The 24664-nt window shown below is 43.2% G+C and overlaps 1 protein-coding gene across 8 annotated transcripts in view; it reads left to right on the forward strand.

Annotated features, from left to right (window-relative positions):
- The window catches only part of hspg2 (heparan sulfate proteoglycan 2), a 365099-nt gene that overhangs the window by 195390 nt on the left and 145045 nt on the right, over positions 1-24664 (forward strand). For 6 of the 8 annotated variants that reach the window (XM_033047940.1, XM_033047944.1, XM_033047946.1 and 3 more), the window contains 8 exons: positions 8008-8057; positions 9732-9808; positions 11751-11891; positions 14465-14659; positions 16680-16718; positions 19062-19163; positions 21783-22082; positions 23580-23669. In XM_033047940.1, coding sequence (XP_032903831.1) covers positions 8008-8057; positions 9732-9808; positions 11751-11891; positions 14465-14659; positions 16680-16718; positions 19062-19163; positions 21783-22082; positions 23580-23669 — 994 coding nt within the window. The remainder of the gene's footprint in view (positions 1-8007; positions 8058-9731; positions 9809-11750; positions 11892-14464; positions 14660-16679; positions 16719-19061; positions 19164-21782; positions 22083-23579; positions 23670-24664) is intronic. The other 2 variants (XM_033047945.1, XM_033047948.1) reach the window with 1 other exon arrangement.

The raw sequence follows: 24664 nt of genomic DNA on the forward strand, positions 1-24664 counted from the left end.
CACAGTTTAAGGATAAGGGGGAAATCTTTTAGGACCGAGATGAGAAAAACATTTTTCACACAGAGAGTGGTGAATCTGTGGAATTCTCTGCCACAGAAGGTAGTTGAGGCCAGTTCATTGGCTATATTTAAGAGGGAGTTAGATGTGGCCCTTGTGGCTAAAGGGATCAGGGGGTATGGAGAGAAGGCAGCTACAGGATACTGAGTTGGATGATCAGCCATGATCATATTGAATGGCGGTGCAGGCTCGAAGGACGGAATGACCTACTCCTGCACCTATTTTCTATGTTTCTATGATCAATGTGGTTTACAGTATTTTGTTCAAAGTTTACATATATACCTTTTGAAACTGGCACAGTTTAAAAATAATTAGTTAAAATGTTGTTATAATGGTGCTTCGACATAATGCCTAACAGAAACTGTTTTTTGGAATGGTGATAAATTTTCATCAACATTTCGTTCGATGCACCTCCCTTCAGGACTTCCACTGTGGTAACATGTTGTACAGATGCTCGTACCCACTCGGTTTTATAGAAAGGCACCTTTTGGGACATTATTTTCTTCTGATTATTAGCCATGAGAAAGGAAGTTGTTTCCACTATTTTATTCAATATGTTAACAGCAGGAAAAAATTTCTTCAACTCTAACTTGAGTATAAAACAGAGCACTGAGAAATTTATCGTTGCACCCCGCACATACAGTGGTTATGGATAAAGACAGGGTAAATTCTGAATTGGGGCAAGGCACAGAGGGTGGTGGGTATATTGTAATAACTGCCGGAGGAGGTAGTTGAGGCAGGTACTATAACAACATTTTAAAATACTTTTGGACAGGCACATGTACTGAAAAGGTTTAGAAGGATACGGGCCAAGGGAGTGAGATGCGACATGCAGATAAGACATCTTAGATCACTGGACAAGTTGGGCTGAAGGATCTGTTTCCATGTCGTGTGACTCTAATAATATATGAAACTCAAACAATGGACACAGGAATTGGTCACCAGGCCCCTCACGCCTGGCCCACCATTAAATATGATCAAGACCGATGTGCCCTATGCGTCAGCTCCTCTTTCGGGCAGTTCCTCATTGCCCACAATTTATCAAAAATGATCTGCCTCCCCTTTAAATACCTCCCGTGATCCAGCCTCCTCAATCATCTGGGGTTGAGAAGTCAAGCAATTCACCGCCCTCTGCAAGAAGAAATTCCTGTACATCTCAGTTTTAAATGACCAAACCCTTCTCTCAAAACCATGTTCATTTGTTCAAGAACTTCCTGCTGAAGCTAGAAAACTAATTAATATATTTGGCTCCAGTGATTCACAGATATGTCATGAGTTTTATTTGCGGTCAGCGAATATTCAAAGCAAGGGGTTTCCTCAATCCTGTCTTCATGTTCAAATATTCATTGAGAAAGTCCAAGCACAACTTCTCGAATCTTCATCTACTTGTCTGGCCTTTGGGAAAGTTCGTTCACTGACTCAATAAAGCCATCACTAATTTAACAATCCAGTGGTATGACTTACTGCCACTTACTTTAAACTGGGGGTTGTTCAGACCTGTTCCCAGTTGCCTTTGTGCATATGCTGATGAGGCATTGCATTAGCCTGTTGCAGTCCATCTGTTGGTGATTTTCTCCCAGTGGTGGCTTTTCTGTCTGAGGAGTTGTGGAATACTTATGATCTTCTGTGAACACCCTTTTTCAAGTTTCATAATGGAGGAAGGACATTGAAGAGAATTGGTCTTTGGACAACTCTTTCTGGTGATCCCCAAGTTATTGTGTGTATTGTTAATAATGGTAGTGTGATCAATAAATAGAATGCAGTGACATCTATGCTCTCACTTGTACTGGGTGGGCATTATTTATCATTCCACCACACTTGTTACGAGCTATTTGTCAGCTCAAGATTTGATGTTGAGATGGCCTGCTCCAACTTTGGAAGTGTTGTGGATACAATTGAGCCTTGTGGAATCTTTAGTGGCAAAGCCTTAGAATGAAGCGCAGGTCATGTTGACGAGGAACTTGCAATGAACGTGCGAGGCTGCAATGATGCCAACAAGCATAACTATCGTCCTCTGTACCAAGTATAACTCAAGATTTCCCGAAGAGCCTCATTGATCAAGTTTTATTGGACGATCGTGTATTATTATGCAATCAAATACTCTCTTGCTGACAGGCAATGCTTCAGCCGGCATGCTGGTCTTCAGCACTTGGCGTCATAACTGGATCAGAATATGATGAAATATGAATCAAGTGGATTTATTGAAACTTGAGCTAAATGCTGAATGAAAAGGATATGGGAGATATTGAATCATGGTTGCATTATATACTCCATCCATTAAGTTATTTATCCTACTCTCAGCAGATCGGACATATCTGGACCATCTTTTACACTAAACATCAGAGTTGCAGCTGTGCTCCTTGGTGTTTGAGTGCAGCTCAGTCTTGCCTAAAGAGCTCTTTTTGTGCCTCTTGATCCTTTGACCGTGATCTCTTTTCAGCACCATTCAAGACATTTATCCATACCTGTTTTGTCCTTGCTTGAGTATTATTCAGGATGATTAGTTCTACATGCATAGAGATGGGAAGGAGCATCTGTCCACAACTTTGCCAATAACTTGTATAAACAATGATATCAACATTCATTCACACATCTTGTATTGAAAATACAGCTGGTATCATGATCACTAGTGTTGAAAGAAAGAGTTCATATGCCAAATAGGACTTTAACCAGAGATAGCAAAAACAAGTCAAACCAGCAGAATTAGTTGATTACGTGTACTTAGAAGGTCAATGGAATTCTCTTGGGTGTTCTGCTAGAAAATTAATGAGCACACATGCACACAGAGATGAACCAGAGCAACAGGTTAAACGGTGAACTAATTGAACAAAAGCTATCAATGTAATGAGGTATCTCAGCTGGTGTCAGTCAGAGCGAGCAATTGAAGGATGCAATCAAAGTAAGTTACAAACAGAAAACAGGCTTGGAATTGTAAAATTTATTCCTTTACAAATGAAAGATACGTTCCTGGATGTTTTGGGACCACTTTATGTTCCTCTCAACAAATATGAATCAGCATTGACATTGAGTGTAAGAGTGTAGAGATGGCACAAGTATATAAGCAGCCTGGCTTGTTCAAAGCCCCATTCAGCTGGGCAAGCAGCAATGAATGACCACCCCTGTTTGTTTACAGACAAAAACCAACTTAACCTCCATTATGTTGATGGTGCTTGATGTAACGGTTACTATTCAGATATTGTACATTCTGGACAATTATTGCAAAGCTTAGAAAAAGATTAATTGTGAGTTGGGATCATGTTGAATTCATGACTACTATTTAAGTGATATTTCTACGTTGTGTTTACGTTGATATGTGTTTTTACCTTGATGTCAATAAAAAATCCTAATTAAATCAATTCCATCTACTAATGTGTAATTGGTCTACGTACAAGAGTTGTCATTTGTACATGCACACGGTTTCAATCTATGGTCACCACCTGTGCTAGCTGACCACCTTCAAACTTGTCCCACTGCACTTTCCTGAGTGGTGGGATAGCTCACAGACTTTGTCCAAATATGTTGGAATCATGCCTTTAAACCTGTTTCATTGAGTCATACAACTTAGAAACAGGCCCATGGGTCCAAAACCCATTCAAGCGCCCATTTGCACCAATCTCTTTTTGTACTTTTCCCATATTCCCATCCGTTTGCCGTGCCCCGATATTCCACCACTCCCATACACACCGGTGGCCAAATAAATTACCAACCCAAACATCTTTGGGAAACAGGAAGAAACTGGGGAGCCCATGCAGTCACAGGGAGAACTTGCAAATTCCACACAGACAGCACCGGAGGTGAGGATCGAAGCCACTTCGCTGGTGCTGCCAACGACCTGCACAACTGTTCCGCCTCAGGCACCGAGTTGCAAAGATGACAATTAATCATTCTATTAAGGTGTGCACATAACACCGTCAACATCACAGGACTGCATGGCAGAACATCAATCGGTCATCTGAGAGGTGAGAAGCTAATAGCCCCAAGTGAATCAATGGGATACGGACTTGTGTACTGTACCTCAGAGGAGCCTACAATGACAGCCCACTGGTTGTGGATTTGAGAGGGATGCAGTCATTGCATTTTTTAAATCTGGCCTTTTAGTAGAAACTAAACCTGCACGAACGATTGCCGCTGTTGGCAAGTTTGCTGAGGTCAACACAGTGGAGTGTGGCATTACTTCAGCTATTACAAACCTGTGCCTCATTGATTCACTGAGATATACTGTAGTATTCATTGACATAGTGTAAATTGTCAGATGACCAAGTGATGTATAAAGTTACAGAGTGGGTGATCGAGTATTCGCATTACACAAGTAAAGACCTACATCTGAACTCTTCAGCTGCCCTAACACACAGTCGGAACTTTGACCATCTGATATGTTTACAACATTAGGAACAGAAGAACCCAATTAAAAATCTCTTTGGAAGCCGTTTAAATAGACCAATGTCAATCAAATTCTTAGCCCCTGTTTTTGAGAGGGTTTACAGTAAAGTGAATTGCAGGAGTAGCTGTGTTGCAGAGCAGATGTCCTCAATCCAACATGTTAAATGATTTCTGTTTTCTACAGTTCTACGCACAAATTGTTTTGAACTCTGGGTGTTGGTGGCAGTGGAAGAAGCTGCTCGGCTCAAGGCTGAAGCAGTGGAGAACTAATTCCAGCCCTCGTCTTGTCCACACCACAGCACAGGATTTCTGCCCTTACTGTGAGCTAGAGACAGATGGGTCCTCACACCATTGAAGCAGTGATTACTGCAACCAGTTGGAGCAGAGGACCATTCCGTTGCTGCTTGTGCCGTTCACTGGGGCGACGTGAACTTGATCTAGTTGATATTGGATCAAGTAAACCCTGGATTTGTGTGGGACACGCAAGGCTCAGGCTTGAACCCTGCCACACAAGTCCACATACATTGCCCCAGAATCCATGCATCCTTGTTGGTTATTGTTACTCGCAACCACAGGGAAGAGATGATCTTGAGCGTTTTTGAGTTAAACAATCTCAGCTTTCAGTCTCGGTCTCAGTCAATACAACCTTTAACTTGCTTAGGATAGGAAACTTGGATCTTCCAATCTCTCTCCATTGATTCTGAAGAAGGGTCTCGACCCGAAACGCCACCTATTCCTTTGCTCCATAGATGCTGCCTCACCCGCTGAGTTTCTCCAGCATTTATGTCCACCCTCTATCCATTGATTGGTGCCTTATAATTGGTAAGTTTAAAGCTCGTATTGATGAGATTGTCCACCGACTGGTGGAAAGTGACATTCAGCAAGGTAATCTGGTCATGATGAATGCCTTGTTGTACATAATTCCTTGTTATTATTTCTGCAGGCGTGCAAGAACATTTGTTGAAGTACATTGTCATCTTGTTAATTGTATCACGTGTGCTTCTAAAACTTTACCTCATTTAAGACCAAGGGCATTTACTACAGTTAACGCAGTAAAGTGTTTATAGATTCAGACCTGTTGTCTTGGTGCAAGAATTGTTCTGGTTGGCTACACAGAGGGTAAGCCACTTACTTTAAGGTAAGAGCCTGTGATATGTAGGACAGCTCCTACAATTGTAGCTTAATTTCTACCATCCGTTCCACGCTGCTGGGAGGTGTTGCTTTGCTGGGTTGGTTGGAACTCAAGCTATCCCCATTACCTTTGGGTGCTGGTGGCTTTATATGTGAAAGAAGTTCAATGTATATGAGGTGTGCATGCATGTGTGTGTATGCCTGTATGTAATTATGTGCATTAATGCTCATATTCAGATGAAACAATAGTTACGTAAAAAGTGTGACGTTACGCACATTCATTTGTGCAGTTTTCTGTAGCACAACTTTTGTCTCCATTGTTTTGATAGGCGTGCAACAGGTCCAGTATCTGCTGTTGTCCACACATTGGACTGGATTATTTGAGGGCGCTTTTTATTTACATAAAATTCCTGGCAATCAGTTTAGCTGAGAGAATGGAGCAAGTGTTAATCTCATTCCTACATTAGGGTTAAGCACAGCTTTGTAACATCCTTGCATCATTGGTAAGAAGTGATATTAGAAGTACTTCACTGAGATCCTTGTGTACTCAGATTGAACGTAGTGAGCTACACAGGTGTTTTCATTTAGCCTTGTGTTCTGTTTGCTTCACACAGAGTTATTATTTGGTATGGCAGCCAGCAGAATTTGCTTACAGATGTGCTGCTTAACTTGTTGCGTGGCTTTGCACAATTGAGCCCAGTACTCTAATTGAGATTGTCTGAATAATTCCCCAGGAATCAAAGCATTAAAAAAGTTGCAATTTAGTAGCAGGATTTACGTTTTAAAGGCAAAGCAATAGTGCAGAACAGTCATTCATTTTTTCAGTAAAGTCACTGTTACATGGCCAAGTGCTGTTGCTCTAATGACTCTTTGTCATACTGGTTGTTATCAGGATGCAAGCACAGAAAACCAAGAGAAGAGTATTAATATTGCCCAAGATATCTGATAATCTCTGCTGCTCTACTTTAAAAGATCCTTTGATTTGCTGCCCTGTTTTCTCTGTCCTATTGCTAGTGTTGTCTTTAGATGGTGGTGGTGAACGTTTACTGGTGCCGTGTCAGCTTTGCTGCTTGCGATGTTTTCTACCCTCAGTTCTCCTCATGTAATGATGTTGACGGACACAAAATGGCTGCTTCTGCCACTGTGTAGAACCAACATCTTTTTAAACACGCTCTGGCATGTTGCTGTGGGGAAATGGGAGCTGATTAATTATCATTGAGTTGTGAAGAGTTATTTAAGACCAAGGGCATTTACTACAGTTAACGCAATGTGTCCATTGGCTTGTAATTTTCCAATATCTATCCCAAGTAAATTGCAAGTTAATGGTTCGTTACGACTAATTTATGCTTTTTAGAATTGTTAAATAATGAACCAAAATTAGATCAGAAAATAAAATTAAAAGTCTGAAAACTGCAGAGAAGTGATAAATCATTGAAACAACACAAACCTCCCCTTCAGCTACAATAATGGAAGCAACTCAAGTAAGCCCATGTTCTGGTGCAGTGAATCATAAAGTCCAGAAAGGGATTGTATGCTTCATGGTGTCTCCGATATAAAGCTCTCCATTTAGATTCAGATTCAGATTCAACTTTAATTGTCATTGTGCAGTGTACAGTGCAGAGACAGTGAAATGCAAGTCCCCATTTGCCTGTTCTCTTCCATTAGCATTTCCAAAGTTTTCATTTTTTGGTAAATATCCAATTCTCCTTTAAACATTTGCATTGATTCTGCCACTATCTCCCACTTGGTCCTTACTCCAGGTGTCGTAAATGTAAATCACTTGGTTATAGGCAAACAACTATTCCCTTACTTCCCCTTTGAGATTCTCTCCTAATCCCTCCTTAATCCGTGATCAGATCTCCTGTGCATGAGGAAGAACATTCCTAATGTCTGTAGTCTCCAGATGTGACCGAAAGCTGACTCATGGCTTTCCTGGAACTGGGCTTGGATGGCCTGATTGCACATCATTCTCCGAAGCACATTTAGGACACTGACATTAATTAGGGTGTAAATTTTGCACAAACAGCTGGAACCAATAGCCCTGGCAAACCGCCTAAATACAAGGAAGCACGAGAGGTTGCTGATGCTGAAATACAATTGGGGAGGAATTCAGTGGATGGAGCAGCATCTTGAGAGGAAAGGAATGGTTGACATTTTGACTATTCCCCCCTCCTTCCCATTGATTGTGCTTGACCCATTGAGTTCCTCCAGCAGATTGTTTGTTGGTCCTAATACAATTTTGGTCAAGTGGGCATTGGGTGAGAGTGATGTCCTTTCACTGAGGATCAAGAATTAAGCCTTCCTGCAGATGATGAATCAAAATTAAAATCCCACATAAATTGACTCTCGTCAGTGGGCTCAAAGAAAGTTCACATGCACCCAATTTTGGATTATGTTTTAAGAATAGTTTCTAATCTCTCTTTCCAATACCTGTTACAGATGTGCTCCAGGATACACTGGGAACCCCACATATGGACAGCGCTGCACCAGTAAGTCTCGAAAACCTTGCAATTTTCCAACAGCTTGTATTTTCTCCTTCCTACCAGATTAAATTGTTCAAAAGGGAACTGCAGATGCTGGAATATCGAAGGTACACACAATTGCTGGGGAAACTCAGCGGGTGCAGCAGCATCTATGGAGCGAAGGAAAGGGTCTGAAGAAGGCCCGAAACGTCGCCTATTTCCTTCGCTCCATAGATGCTGCTGCACCCGCTGAGTTTCCCCAGCAATTGTGTGTACCTACCAGATTAAATTACTGTGTTATGTTGTGTCGTGGACTTTCACTGTTTGTGCTTTTTTTTTTTAAATTCTATTTTATTTTTAATATGTTTTATTATTTATTATTATTTATTTATTTTTATTTTTATGATACTGCCTGTAAGGGAAATTCATTTCGTTGTCTCTAACTGAGACAATGACAATAAATTTGAATACAATACAATACAAAATTAAATTAAGTGTAAAGATAAGATAACGATGTACCTGCACTAAACACCTTCTAAGTTAGGTTAATTTCCCTGCACGATCCCAATATCTCTCAATTCCCATAAGGTCTCAAAATCTATTGATCATTGCTTTGAATAAACTCAACAGCTGAGCTTCCACAGTTGTCTGATACGGAGAATTCCTTTGGAGAATATAATAAAAAATGTCAACATGAATTTCCAAAGAGAAATTGGTATTTAATCAACATTTTTAAACTGAGGAAATAAGAGAAATGAAGAAGTTTGAAAATTGATCAAAAGGATACAGTTTGTGGGGTTGTTGAGAATTGATATTTTTATTCTATTGAAATTTAGAACTATGTTAACATTTCTGATTCCACCCAATGAACCATGGCAGAGTAATCTAGCTTTACAGTTAAACATTCAGCAGAGAAATCAATAGCCACATAGGACATTAAGGCAATGTGAAGGAAGATAGCACTGATCAAGGAACTCACAACCGGTCCAACTACTTGAAGTGATTAGGAGCTTGCCAACAGATCAAATAACAAAACATCCAGTGATAGAGAACTTGAGAAATAGGAGCAGGAGTCGACCATCTGGTCCTTCGAGCCTGCTACACCATTCAAGATTATGAATGACCTTGGAGTCATAGAGTCATACAGCATGGAAACCAGCCCTTTAATCCAATTTGCCCATGCTGACCAACATGCCCCATCTACACTAGTCCCACCTGCCTGCATTTAGCCCATATCTCTCAAAATCTATCTTATCCATATACATGTCTAAATGTTTCCTAAACGTTGCGATAGTGCCTGCCTCAACTACCTGCAGATGCTGTAGGAACGATGTACCTGCACTAAACACCTTCTAAGTTAGGTTAATTTCCCTGCACGATCCCAATATCTCTCAATTCCCTTAAGGTCTCAAAATCTATTGATCATTGCTTTGAATAAACTCAACAGCTGAGCTTCCACAGTTGTCTGATACGGAGAATTCCTTTGGAGAATATAATAAAAAATGTCAACATGAATTTCCAAAGAGAAATTGGTATATAATCAACATTTTTAAACTGAGGAAATAAGAGAAATGAAGAAGTTTGAAAAGTATGTGGGGTTGTTGAGAATTGATATTTTTATTCTATTGAAATTTAGAACTATGTTAACATTTCTGATCTTCATAAACTGATAAATGATGTCTGATGTGATTGTCTGCTCAGTTGCAGGTCGTTGTACTTGTGATTGGAGAGGCAGCATTGAAACCCAATGTGATGCCAGTGGAAACTGCCGATGCAAGGTAAAGGATATCTCCTGTCACTGAAGCAGTGTACCTGACCTACTCAAGTGGGCCAATGATTAAAAATACATTCTTCAAAATAATGTACCAAATATTAGAATAGCACATTTGATTTATATTTTGAAAAGGTGTTTGTTTCCATTGGGTATAGGAAAATGAATTGCAGTAGTTTGTTCTCACAATAAGGGGATGCACTTTCACACCACACCCTTGTTCCAGTAGTGGAGAGCTAAGATCCTCTGAGACAAACAGTAACCTGTGCCTTTTCACCATGAGATTCAGCTGATGTAGGTGATATTTAGACTGGTAGATATGTAGGTTCACGCTGGTACATCGGTACATCAATCACGTGGGTCTCTAGGAGAAAAGAGACTGCAAATGCTGAGATGTTGCAAGAATGACCAACTGGAGGAACTCCTTGGGTCAGGAACGACTGCAGAAGGAAATGGACAGTGGATGGTTCAGGTTGACCTTTAACCTGGACAGAAAGAGTTGAAGAGACATGGCCAGGGTAAAGAGGTGACAGGAAGTGGTGGGGCAAGGGTTGGCAAGCTATAGGTGGATCTATGTGTTGAGGGATTAATTGGCAGATGGAGTCAGCAGGCAGGGTGGAGATTGAGACAGGCTGGAAGGTTATAGGTGGAGGCATCGAAGAGCAGCAGATTATGAAATTTGATAAGAAAGGAAGCTGGAGAGTGGAACCAAATGGAGGGATAGTGGGTAGATGAGCACAGGGGAGGGGAAGGGCTCGGGGACCCAGTGGCAGGAACTTGTGGATGATGGGCAGATGATAGGTGGGATAGGCACAAGAAACTGGGCGAGGGGGTTCCATTGATTTGGAATAAAGCGACGGGTGGTGTGAAAGGATCTGGATAGACCAGGGGAGAGAAAATTACAGAAGGGAAGCAGGTTAAATGAAATTGGAGAATTCAATGTTCATGGTGTTGGGTTGTGGACTACCCAGGAAGAATATAAGAGCCACTTTAGCAGTGAAGGGCAGGAGAAGAAACTGACACAAAGAGCTATGGAAAAAGGTTTTCAGTGGTAGCCTGGAAGCGCACACATCTCGACCATTGTAGGTGGGACAAACAAGGAGTCCTCGCGACTGAGAAAAGACTGATGTGGGCTCCGAGATTACACTCCCAAATGAGGTGCTTTCCACGTGACAGTGGAGCATAGATTAGTCTCATAGAATACAGCACAGAAATGGGCCCTTTTGGCCCACCTAATCCATGGTGACTGTGATGGACGTCTATTCTAATGCAACCTAGTCAGAGAACAAAACTCAATAGATTTGTTGTTTCATCTGAGAATTAGAGACACAAAATGTGGTGGTCTAAATCTGCATTCCGCCCTGACCCACATCAGGCTTGCTGTTAGGATCTCCATATCTCTCCGTACATAAACTACTCTCAAGGTGGTCGTCCTACCAGTTCCACTATCCGCATCCTTGTATCCCTCTCGTTACCACACCTTCCCCAGTCAACAATGGACCATTGTGGGCTCCACCTTTCCTGAGGTCATCTGTTGCCAGCCTTGATTTGTTCTGGCCTTTTCCCTCCTCGAGTCCCACCCCCCTCCCCACCAACCTCTACTCCCAGTCTGAAGACCACCAACTAATTAGTAAAAGATTATTCCTCCTGAGAAGGTATCGCGCTAACAATCTAGTTCAAGTGCCTTCACCACCAGATAGGGACCTCAAAATACATACCCATATAAGAAGGGTCTCGACCCGAAATATCACCCACTCCTTCTCTGCAGAGATGCTGCCTGTCCCACTGCGTTACTCCAGCATTTTGTGTCTATCTATGGTGTAAACTACCATCTGCAGTTCCTTCCTACCCATTTACACCCCTCAGCTTTAGTGTGGTATATGACGAGTGTTAAGCGTTTCTGGAGTTCAAGTTCATCTTGATGACATGTTGTTTGTTTCTAATTACAGCCCCACGTGGAAGGCCCGACTTGTGACTCTTGTAAAAGTGGCCACTTCTTCCTGAGCACGGAGAACAGAGAGGGGTGCCTGCCATGTTTCTGCATGGGAGTGACCCAGCAATGCAGCAGCTCCCCGCACTACAGGCAACTGGTACGTCCACGTCCGTTCCGATAAGTGGGAAACTACCTGATTTCTCTAACTTCAAGTAACTCCTGCATTCCCTCCCCTCCCCTCTCCCACCCCTTCCCCCACCTAGTCGTACTACCAGTTCCACGATTCGCATCCTTGTATTCCTCTCGTTATCACACCTTCCCCAGCCAACAATGGGCCATTGTGGGCTCCACCCTTTTTGAGGTCATCTATTGCCAGCCCTGATTTGTTCTGGTCTCCAGTGTCCCCCCGCCTTCCCTCCCACCTCTACTCCCTGTCTGAAGAATTTGGGTCCTTGTGTTGTGTGTCATTGATGTGGGTAATTCCATCAGTTTTTATTTTTGTGACTTCATTTTTCCAAGTCATATTCCCTTTGTAAATGGTCACACGTATTTCCAGCAAGACCTACACCTGCGGCCTCACTGGATACTGGGCCTCCTTTAACAGAGCTAGAATGGGAAAGGATGCAGAGGAGATTTACGAGGATGTTGCCAGGACTCGAGGGCATGAGCTGCAGGGAGAGGTTGAGCAGACTGGGAATCTATTCATTGGAGCACAGGAGGGTGAGGGACGATCTTATAGAGGTCTTCAAAATCATGAGAGGAATAGATTGGGTGAATGCACAGTCTTTGGGCCAGAGTGGAAGAATCGAGAACCAGAGGATGTGAGTTTAAGGTGAGCGGGAAAGATTTAAAAGAAACCTGAGGAGTAACTTTTTTACACAACGAGCTGCTGGAAGGGATAGTAGAGGGAGGTGCTATCTCAACATTTAAGAAACATATGGACGGGTACGTGTATAACACTGGTTTAGAGAGATATGGGGCAAATGTAGGCAGATGAGACTAGTGTAGATGGGGCATGAAGAGCCGAACGGCCTGTTTCCATGCTGTATGACTCTGTGACTATGTTGCAAGTATGAATGGTTCTGGAATAGTGCAAAGGGAAATATTCTGAAAGTGTAAAGATGTACAAAACATGGTTGGAGCTGTGTTTGTACTGTTAAGGGCCTGTCCCACTTTCACGACCTAATTCACGACCTCTGCTGAGTTTGCCCTTGACTCATACTCGCAGCATGGTCTTAGGTAGGTCGTGATGCTAGTCGTAGGTACTTGTGGCATCAAGTAGGTCAGGGCGTTTTTCTAGCCTGATGAAAAATGTCCACGAGTAAAAAAGGTCGTGAATTAGTTTGTGAAAGTGGGACAGGCCCTTTAGGATGTAGAGTCCTGAGTTTAATGAGCTGGAATAATCCTCAGTCAAATCCCAAAGGTATCCTGGTTGTGCACTTCACTCAGGATGAACAACATGACCCCTTCATAGGGGCAGACTTGAAACTTCAAGTTATAGAGCATCTGTATCCTGTACGGTCTGAAGAAGAACATTGTCATCACATTCAGAAAGAGAAACATTTTGTTCTAATCTTTCATGGACTAAAGTAGCTTCCAGCTCCCTGACAACTTACTGCACATTCTGACGGTTCTGATGGGTGCTGTTAAGTCTTTGTGTGAAACCCGACTCTGCTGATCACGTGCACATGTGGTCCGAAGAAGGGTCTCGACCCGAAACTTCACCCATTCCTACTCTCCAGAGATGCTGCCTGTCCCGCTGAGTTACTCCAGCTTTTTGTGTCTGCCTTCGATTTAAACCAGCATCTGCAGTTCTTTCCCACACATGTACATTAAATGTTCCCAGTGGAGAGTCTGAATCATCAGTGGATATTATGAGCTTTTCTTTACCCACTCATTTAACCCCAGGTCATCTGGATGAACATGTCAATACTCACAAACTCCTTCATCTGCCAACATTAAAATAAATTGAAAGACGAGAAAACAAATCAAAAAGAAGAGCAATGTGTATCTGTCCTTAAAGTATCATTCACAACCAAGCTCTTCCTTTCTCTGCCATTTTGACACCATGGTTATTGTGTGGAGCGATTGGTTTACTGGGTCTGGGATCATTGAACAGTACAGCACAGGAACAGGCCCTTCAGCCCGCAATGTCTGTGCCAAACATGATGCCGACCAACTGTTATCTGCCTGCACGTAATCCATATTCCTCTATTCCCTGCATATCCACGTGCCAATCCAAACGCCTCTTAAAATACCACTATTATATCTGCCACTATCACCACACCTGGCAGGATGTTTTAGGCACCCACCTAGTCTATGTAAAAAGACTTCCCCCACACATCTCCCCTCACCTTAAAGCTGTGCCCTCTAGTATTTGATATTTCCATCTTGGGGGAAAAAGGTTCTGACCATCTACCCTATCTATGCCCCTCATCATTTTATATACTTCTATCAGGTCTCCTCTCAACCTTCAGCGTTCCAGAGAAAATAATCCAAGTCTGTCCAAAATCTCCTGATAGTTAAAACCCTTTAATCCGGGCTTCATTCTGGTAAACCTCCTCCAAGGCCTCCACTCCCTTGCTGTAATGGGGTGACCAGAACTACACACAAGACTCCAAATGCAACCTCGCTAAAGTCCTTTAAAGCTGCATCAAGACTTGCTAACATTTACAGTATGCTCGTATCCTATTGTCGCTAATTGAAATGTCATCTTGGTAACTTCTGCAGGTCGCCAGTCCATTTGTTCCACCAAATAACTTCCAGAACTTCTCCCTGGTGAGCCGCCAGCGCACGACACACATCACCTCCGGATTCACGGTGACGGTGAGAGAGGTCCAACCGCAGCTCTCCTTCGGACGCTTTGGGCAGTACACCCAGGAGTCCTACTACTGGCAGCTTCCAGAAGTCTTTCAAGGGGATAAGGTAAGGCCACAGAGGCCACACACTCAGTCAATTGTGCACGAGAGCTTTAACGGTTAAACCCAGAGGTGATCGCTGCGGTACTCATGATGGCGTTGATAACCTGTTCACTGCCAAGATTCTTTTTCACTAATGGCCACGTGCTGTTTTTTTTTCTAGGTTAAGGACAACTTGACTAAACTAAAACTAGTATAATCGGGGGTGGCTATGAGATGATAATACTCTGACCCAGGGATACTCGGGGGTGACAATGAACAGATTAAACAAACCGTTTTTGTTGTGTCGATTGAAGATTGAATTTTCGCACGCTGTCCCCATTGTGGTATCGATGTGCTGAGTTTTTGCCATGTAACAATTCCTGGCGATTCCCGGCTGAGCAAGCAGGAATTGGTGCGGTCTCAGTGAAGCAGGGGCCCAATGTGAGGACACTGGCAAGGTCTTCACCAGGGTTTTACCAACCAAACACTTGTATCTCAGGCAGACTGCTCCAGGTCAGGAAGGGGTGAGGAGCAGTAAGGGACCGCAGTCGGGGATGTTTGATGAAGCGTCATGCTATTTAGAAGGGAGGAGATCGAGGTCCACACTTGAGCTGTGCTTGGAATCTGAGAACAACTTTCGGAGCACTGCGGAAGCCTCACTGGCTGTGAAGAATGGCAGGAACATTCCTGATGCCACCCGTTCCTGGTCTCTGGTAAATGAGGGTGGCTGCGGTCCTCTGCCACTTTGGCCATGCTCGTGAGATGCTGAACTTTACAAGTTCAAGTTGATAGACCTGCTTATGTACCAAGGCTGACATTAGTATCAGGTTCAGGTATCACTGCAGAGATTTGAGCACAAAAATCTCAGCTTTGCTTGTTTGCAATGCTAAAGAGCAACGCTGCCTTCCAATCAAGGCCCTAAACCGAGACCCTATCTAACTCTTGTCAGTAAAGGATCCCAGTGCATTATCTCTGGTGTCCTGGTGATTCCCTCAATTATTAAGATATAAAATAAAGCGCGGCATAGTGGTGTAACTAATAGAGCTGCTGCCTCACAGCGCCATAGATCCAGATTTGATCCAGACCTCGGGTGCTGTGTGTGTGTGTGTGTGTGGAGTTTGCACGTTCTCCTTGTGACCATGTGGGTTTCCTCCAGGTGCTCCAGTTTCCTCCCACGTCCCAAAGTTGTGTGGGTTTGGAGATTATTTGGCCTCTGTAAATTGCCCCTAGAATGGAGTGAGTGGATGAAAAAGTGTGATAGCATTGAGTTTGTGTGAGTGGATGATCGATGGACAGTGTGGATTCGGTCAGCTAAAGGGTCTGATTCCATGCTGAATCCTTAATCTAAACTGTTATGTTTAGATCCTTTATGATCCTTTATGATTCTTAATCTAAACTCCTATCCCACCAGAGACTAACTTTACTGTACCATTCTACTGGGTTTTTTTTAAATTGCTGTTTTTTTGTTTCCCTTTTTCCTTCCGCCCACAATATTTAATATGTAAAAGAATATGTGATTCTGTTCCATTCTGTTTGTAGTTTATTTGTTTGTTTGTCTTTTGCACAAAGTCCGCGAGCATTGCCACTTTTCATTTCACTGCACATCTCGTATGTGTATGTGACGAATAAACTTGACTTGACTTGACTTATGACGAAATCAGGTTAACTTGTCTAAATTGATAGCACAATGCACTGGAGATGGTTAGCAGGTCAAGCAGCATCTGGGGAGTAAGAAACAGAGTTAACTTTGTTTTTCCCTCCCCTGACCTACTGAAATCATTGCCGGACAACTGCAGCTCATTATTTTGCATTATCTGGTCATTGTAATGTCGCTGTTTCTGAGTTCCTGCTCTGTGCAAATTGGCAGCAGCAAATCCTTAATTTCAGCAATGACTGGACCCCTTGTTGGCCATGAAGAGATCTGATGCATCCTGAGAACGTGCGATAAAACTGGGCGGTCTGTGGTCTGTTATCTTGAACCCTTTATGAAACACTGGTCAAACTGTGCTGTTTACCTCTCACTGTTATTCTGTCCCTTTCCGCAGCGGGAGGAATTCTTTGCTCGCATTAGACGTGGGCACAAGGTAGAGTGATGCCGTCTCCGTGCTTTGATGGTTGTGTTTGCACAAGTTTGTCTCTGCACCGATGACTTTAGCGTTAATAATGCCTTGTTATTTGGAACATGACTGAAGTGGAATTGTATCTAAACATCCAGTGGAATGGGCCAAGAGTACCTTTGTGTTGTGTGGTATTCTATTGTGGCCAAGTGCTGTGCAAAAATCTGGTGCTGCTAATGAATAATAATAATAATGGATGGGATTTATATAGCGCCTTTCTAATACTCAAGGCGCTTTACATCGCATTATTCATTCACTCCTCAGTCACACTCGGTGGTGGTAAGCTACTTCTGTAGCCACAGCTGCCCTGGGGCAGACTGACGGAAGCGTGGATGCCATTCTGCGCCTACGGCCCCTCCGACCACCACCAATCACTCACACACATTCACACACATTCACACACAGGCAAAGGTGGGTGAAGTGTCTAACCTGTTGCTGTGATTAGGAGAGCAGACTGCATGCCAGTAATCTCCGGGTGGTTGTCAGACACACACAGGCACCTAATGAAAGGAAAGGGAGATGAACTATAAATTTACATTTCCCCCAAGGAGAAAGCCCACATTTTCTCAAGCAGGGAAAGCAATGGTTGAAGGCATTGCACTGCAAGTTTATATTATGAAAACCAATTGACAATTTAATGAATTACCTCCCCAATGATCTGTGGCCACCACCAGTTTACATTCTTATCACCTGCATGACAGAGTTGCTGCCTTACAGCGCCAGAGAACCAGGTTCGATCCTGACTACAGGTGCTGTCTGTACGGAGTTTGTACATTCTCCCCGTGACCTTGTGGGTTTTCCCCGGGTGCTCTGGTTTCCTCCCACATTCCACACATGTACAGGTCAATTGACATAGGTAAAAATAGTAAATTGCCCCGAGTGTGCAGGATGGCGATAGTGCATAGGAATCGCTAGTCAGCACAGACTCGGTGACATGAAGGGCCTATTTCCACTCTATATGTCTAAACTAAACTAAAACACCTTGGCTTTCTATTGTGATAGTGAAGTAAAACCGTTTAACCTTTTCTTTCTTCCTGTTCTATATTTTGATTGCGTTCTCTGCTATCCATTTTAACACTTTTAACAGCACCTATTTCCCACTTGCGTTCCTTATTTAGTTGAAGCGTAAAACATTATCGTCTGCTTTCCTTCACCTTTACTCCGCGCTGCTATTGCCCACTGATCACCTTGCCAGCTGGAGTAAATCTGGAGCTCCAAGGTCCTTCCTGACCATTCGGAAGCTGGGATTTTAAATAGATCGACACAAGGACTCAACCCGAGCGGGCTGGAGTATTGTTTCCAATCACTGAAGTATTGCCTGATCATCCAATGACAGCTCCTAGTGAGAAGTTAGTGCAGCATACATTCCCAATATCTAAATTATTTACACACTTTTCCCCAGCAATTCTTAGACTTTTCCTGGTGCTTGGGACACTGGTGCCCCTCAATGAACACAGTTAATTTGATAGCTGACACTTGTATTAACTTTTAATGTTGCAAAGTGCCCAATTCTCCAGAAGAACATTAGCATTATATTTTCAGATGATGGCACAAAAGGAACAAAGGTTTAAGGCACAAGGTAAAAGAGGAGAATGAGAAAAAGCAACTTCATGAGGAAACTGCAGTTTCCATGAGCATGCTGATTATCAGACTTTCACTGATTCGTGATCATCAGTTATTCATGAATATATTTGGAAAGATAGCGATAATTATGTTATTCCTCCTTATTACTAATTGGAGGTCAGGTTCTCATAGACTCTGGAAATGAAATCTATCGAAACCATAGCCTGTTGTGTCTGTTAATATGCAGCATGCTTTGAAAGACTATGTGTGATGGATCATATTAAATTAAACCTGCTGTCTTGTTGAGCTACAGCTGGATCCCCTTTTGTAGTCTGGCTGACTATAAAGCAATGGCCAAGTTGCATTTTCTGAGACTCAGCTTGCCAACATTGCTGTTCATGAATGCACACGTTTTTGGCAATGTTTTATTTGACTTGGAAGCAACCGGCTGAGCAGAAAAGGACACAATGTCTTGGAGTAACTCAGCGGGTCAGGCAGCATCTCTGGAGAATATGGATAAGTGACGGTTCGGGTCGGGACCCTTATTTAGAGTCCGAAGAAGGGCCCTGACCCAAAATGTCACCTATCCACGTTCTCCAGAGATGTTGCCTAACCCACTGAGTTACTCCAGCACTTTGTGTACTTTTATTTGTAAACCAGCATCTGCACTTCCTTGTTTCTACTACCTGCTGAGCGGAATGGTGGTTTTATGGCTACTAAATAACATGCAGAATTACATTTTAATAGAAGGACCCATCTTTAACTGAGGAGCAGCTGAGAAAGGATGCCGCCATCTGGGAACTCTTGAGCTCCTCTTCATCGCATTCTAGGCTTAAAAGATCTTCAAAGGTAGCAGTAAAACTGCATGAGGAAGTCTGAAGCGTGATTATTACTGACTGTACGTGGAGCAAGCAATATGCAAAGGAAATCTAACACCCTCCTTCGTATCCGTCTAATCAGATTATTTTGTTATTTCCAAAACTGAGCTTTATTAGTTCTACATTAGTTCTCTTGTCTTAAGTGTGGGAAAAGCAAGAAACAATGTGTTCAGTTCACTGTATAAGATGGTGTGAGCTAACATTGCACATGAGCTGTAAGTGGAGCATGTCAATTACTTGTTAACGAGGATCTGGTATTAATTTCTCAAGGAATTAGTGAACCATGTATCCCATATACGAATCATAGGTTGTGGTCAAGCATTCTTCCACTCTAACACATGTATTTGCACTCACTGCTTTTATAAGGGCAAAACTGCTTTAACTTGGCATTTTTCTGGACATTATATTTTCCCTTAACACTATAGTTTATGGAATAAATAGGAATGAATTTGGGATTCTCGTACTCAATGGAAATGCTTCAATAAGTAACCATGAGAAAGGGTGTGATTCTGGAATGCGCAGTTGTGAATAAATACAGTAAAACTCAAATAATAATAATAGTAAGGGCATCAAATAATAGTAAGGGTGTCAAAGGTTATGGGGGAAAAAGGCAAGAGAATGGGGTTGTGAGAGCCAAATGACCAGCCATGATCAAATGGTGAAGCAGACTTGATGGGCCGAATGGCTTAATTCTGCTCCTTTGTCTGAAGATCTTATGACCTAATCGCTACCAGCTGTTCGACACTTTGATCAGAAACAGGGCCCCGACCCAAAAGGCTGTCTGTCCATTCCCTCCACAGATGCTGACTGGCCTGCTGGGTTCCTCCAACACTTTGTTTCTATCTTGTGATTCCAGCATCTACAGTTTCTGGTGTCCCAGTCTGACGCCCCACAGATTCGGCTTTGGCTCACCTGGTTCCCTTTACTCACCCACACACCTATTTCAGCGCACCCTTTAAATTCATTGAGGATGCTGTTTCCACGCCTTTCTAAACTCACCAGGCCCTGTTCCAATATTCCTTTTACGCACACACTGGAAAATGTAACGTGCTACTAAATGTAGCATTCATAAGTTCACAAGTTATAGGAGTAGAGTTAGTCCATTTGGCCCTCGAGTCATTCAATCATGGCTGATCTCTGCCTCCTAATACCATTTTCCTGCCTTCTCCCCATAACCATTGACATCCGTTCTAATCAACAATTTGTCTATCTCCGCCTTAAAATGATCCACTGACTTGGATCATTGACCCTCTGTGACAATGAGTTCCGCAGATTAACTACCCTCTGACTAAAGAAGTTCCTCCTCACCTCCTTTCTAAAAGAGCATCCTTTAATTCTGAGGCTAAGACCTCTGGCCCTAGACTCTCCCACCAGTGGAAACATCCTCTCCACATCCACTCTATCTCGGCCTTTCATTATTCTGTAAGTTTCAATGAGGCCTCCCCTCAACCTTCTAAACTCCAGCGAGAAGAGGCCAAGTGCTATCAAACGCTCAGCATGTGCTAACCCACTCATTCCTGGAATCATTCTTGGAAACCTCCTCTGGACCCTCTCCAGAGCCAACACATCCTTCCTCAGATATGGGGCCCAGATTTGCTCACAGTACTCCAAATGCGGCCTGACCAGCGCCTTATTGAGCCTCAACATTACATCACTTTTTTTGTATTCCCGTCCTCTTAATATAAATGCTAGAATTTGCCTTCCTTACTGCCAATGCGACTTGCAAATTAACTTTTTCGGAGTCCTGCACCAGTACTCCCAAGTCCCTTTGTAACTCCGATTTCTGGATTATCTCTCCAATTAGAAAATAATCTATGCCTTTATTCTTATTACCAAAATGCACGACTCTGCACTTTGCTATACTGAATTTCAACTGCCATTTCTCTGCCCACTCGCCTAACCTGTCCAAGTCTTTCTGCATTGTCCTTGTTTCCTCCACACTGCCTGCCCCTCCACCTATCTTAGCATCAACTGCAAACTTGGCCACAAAGCCTTCAATCCCCTTATCCAAATCATTAATATACAAATAAAAATAAAAAGCAAATGAAGCACCCATCACATTCCATCATCTGTAGCCTCTTATGGTCTCCACTGAGCACTTCCCAGCCTCTGTCACTATCTTCACCCCTCCCTCCCTCACCTGGGACTTCACCTGCCAGTGAACCTCTCCTCAACAAAATCCACCAGTCATTTGCCTTCTCCACCTCCATCACCTGGCCACCTCCCCTCCACTCCTTCCACCTAGATGCAGGGTCCTGATCTGAAACATTGACTGCCATTTCCTCCGCAGATGCTGCCTGACCCACTGAATTCCTCCGGCACTTCTGCAATCTCTTGTGTCTCCAAATGAACAATGTATTGGTGTATCAATGGGAAGGCAGAGGGTGCCGGATCATCAGTTTTACTGTATTATTCATGAAACAGAGAAGCCCTTCAAAAGAAAAAGAAAATGTAAACATTTGTGAAGAAACTGCATAGTTATTCTCTATTGCCAGTGTTGTGATTTACAATGATGTTTGTTGTGAGTGTCATGGTGAACTGCATGGATGATGACTTGTTATGGATGACTTGTTCCTTCACTTCCTTGTAGTCTGTGCCTGATATGGAAGAGCAGAAGCGTATAGATGATGAAGTGTGGGCCATTATTACGGGTTTTGCTGCTGAGCAGTTGCACAAACCACACAGTCCTGTCGTGTCCAGCGGTAAAAATCAGTCGCGATCATCGCGTCCCTTTTCTCGCCTGGCGTCAGCAGGACCTGCCGGGCCACCTGCTCCCTCTGCCTCTCGCAAAAGTTCAGCTCATTCCGTATCTTCTTCCTCTTCAAGAACTGCCTCTTCCCATTCTTCTCTCTCCCCATCTCTGCTTTCTCATCCTGCCCACCACAAAAAGGTATGGAACGTTTTGCATTATGAAAAATGTAATCACCCCTTTAAGCACAGTCCTTGCATTCTACACAAAGTGTGTCGGAAGGAACTGCATGCAGATGCTGGTTTAAACCGAAGATGGACACAAAAAGCAGGAGTAACTCAGCAGGACAGGTAGCATCTCTGGAGAGAAGGAATGAGTGACTCTTCGGGTCGAAACCCTTCTTCAGATCTTCGAGACCACTCTTATAATGGAGGGTGGAACAAAACTATGCATCACGATGCAAGCTATGATAGTGAGAGACTTTTGATAAAGAATGCCTTTGATGAGGATCTTGGAGTAAGTGGTTAAGGTTAGCCAAAGATAGTAACAAGTCTAGTATTGCAAAAGTTGTATATTAAATGCTCTGATTAGGTTAACATATGAGGAGCGTTTGATGGTTGTACTCGCTGGAGTTTAGAAAAAGGGATGGATCTCATTGAAACCTACCGAATAATTAATGGTCCAGTGGATGTGAAGAAGATGTTTCCAATAGTGGGAGAGTCTAGCACCAGAGTGCTACTGCCTCAGCATAAGAAGACTTGCCTTTAGCATGGAAATGAGGAGGAATTTATTTAGCCAGAGGGTGGTGAATCTGTGAAATTCATTGCCACTGTCATTGGGTTTTCTCAGCAAAGATTCGTAAGTTCTTGATTAACATGGGCGTCAAAGAGAATGGAGTTGAGGAGGAAAAATAGGTTAGCCTCCATCAAATGGCAGAGCAGACTCGATGCAATGAATGCCTAATTCTGCTCCTATGTCTTATGTTCTGATGGCAAACGGGCCACAGGTGCCTTCAAGAGATAAGTGCATCATGCCAGAGTCGAGACCTGGGGTGAACACAGAAATTAACTTGCGATCAGTCCCTGGGAAGAGAAGTGAGGAGGTGTTTGGCTTATAACTCATTGGGGACAGTTGCAGAGAAGCCCACTGTAGTACTGAGGCGGTCCCCCGCAAAGCTCAGTCTTTAGGTGCCATGAGTAGAAAAAATATTAAATTGCTGCTCAACTCTTTGCACGACATTAAGTGCAGATAGGAACTCCTCAGCTGATGATAGGCTTGAGTTGTTTTCTTTGGAGCATTGAAGACTGATTGAGGAATTCAGAGTTATGAGGGACATGGATGGAGTGGAGAGTTTTCCCTTCGGCAGAGGTGTCTGTGAACAGAGGGCATAGGTTTAAGATAATAGGTGTCGGACATTTAGAGGGAATTGAGGAAGAATGTTTTTCGCCCAGAGAGTGTTTGGAAGCTGCAACTGTCAGTTTCAGTTTAGTTTATTGAGTAGGTGGGGGAAGCGGGTACTCTGACAATGTTTAAGCAGCGTTGAGATGACCACATGAACCTCCATACCATAAAAGGCCATGAGTCAAGTGCTCATCACCCGCTGAGTTACACCAGCACTTTGTGCCCCTCTTTGGGTAAAACAGTATCTGCAGTTCCTTGTTTCCACTCTCTTTTCTAAGTTGTTGGTTTTCCATGCAGATGAAAAACATCTCTAAGATCCCCTCACTGCAAGCGGAGGAATCAGCAAATCTTATTGCTTCCTCAGTGTGGGGCCCACGACCGGAGAAGGTAGCCACGTTTAGCTGCATGGAAAGTCTCAATCTCTTGTGACCTGCATGTCTATGGTGTTATGGTCTTCAGAATGCTGGCTGATAGAATATGTTAGAAGTACTCAGCAGGTCAGGCAACGTCCGTGGAGATAGAAAGAGCCTTAATGTTTTAGCGTGACTACGGTTCATTGAGCTGAAATGTTAGTGTTATTTCCATCGCCGTAAACCTGCTGAATATTTTCCCAGATTGTGTTTCCCAGTTCAGTGTTTTGCTTTGGACCAGTCAGCTGCCTATTGAATTACAAACTGCAAACCTGTGAGCAGTATTACTGTTTAGCGGCAGCCACTGCTTCGAATGCTTACAAATCCCACCACATGCATGTGGCAGGTGCAGTGATAGAGCTGCTGCCTCACAGAGCGCCAGAGATATGGGTTCGATCCTGACCTCAGGTGCTGTCTGTGTGGAATTTGCACGTTCTCCCTGTGACCACGTGGGTTTTATCCGGGTGCTCCGGTTTCCTCCCACATCTAAAAGACGTGCGGGTTTGCAGTTTAATTGGCCTCTATGAGTTACCCTTGGTGTGCAAAAGTGGGATAATATAGAGCTAATATGAATGGGCGATGATGGTCAGCGTGGTGGGCCGAAGGGCCTCATTCCATGCTGTATCTATTAATCAATCAATCAATTAAATGCACTGGGCCATAATTATAAACGTTCAACAAAGCAAATAGTTTGTGTGCAATAATGTAATAACTGAGGCCCCAAAAGGTGGCCCATTCTGTTTGTGATTTTAGCATGGAACTACATCCCTTACTGAGGAGCATGTTTATTTGGTTGATTTTCTTTGTTATAATTGATATTTTGTGTGGCGTTGCTGTGGATTGTCCCTGACATGTGTGTTTAAACTTGCTAGCGGATATCATTTGCAAATTATATATGACTGTCCTTATTAACCATTGAGCAGTGGTGGCGTCCTCCAGAGGGGACACTTGTACTCCTTGTATCTTTAGATT

This window comes from Amblyraja radiata, chromosome 31 (genome assembly GCF_010909765.2).
Source record: "Amblyraja radiata isolate CabotCenter1 chromosome 31, sAmbRad1.1.pri, whole genome shotgun sequence".
Lineage (NCBI taxonomy): Eukaryota > Metazoa > Chordata > Chondrichthyes > Rajiformes > Rajidae > Amblyraja > Amblyraja radiata.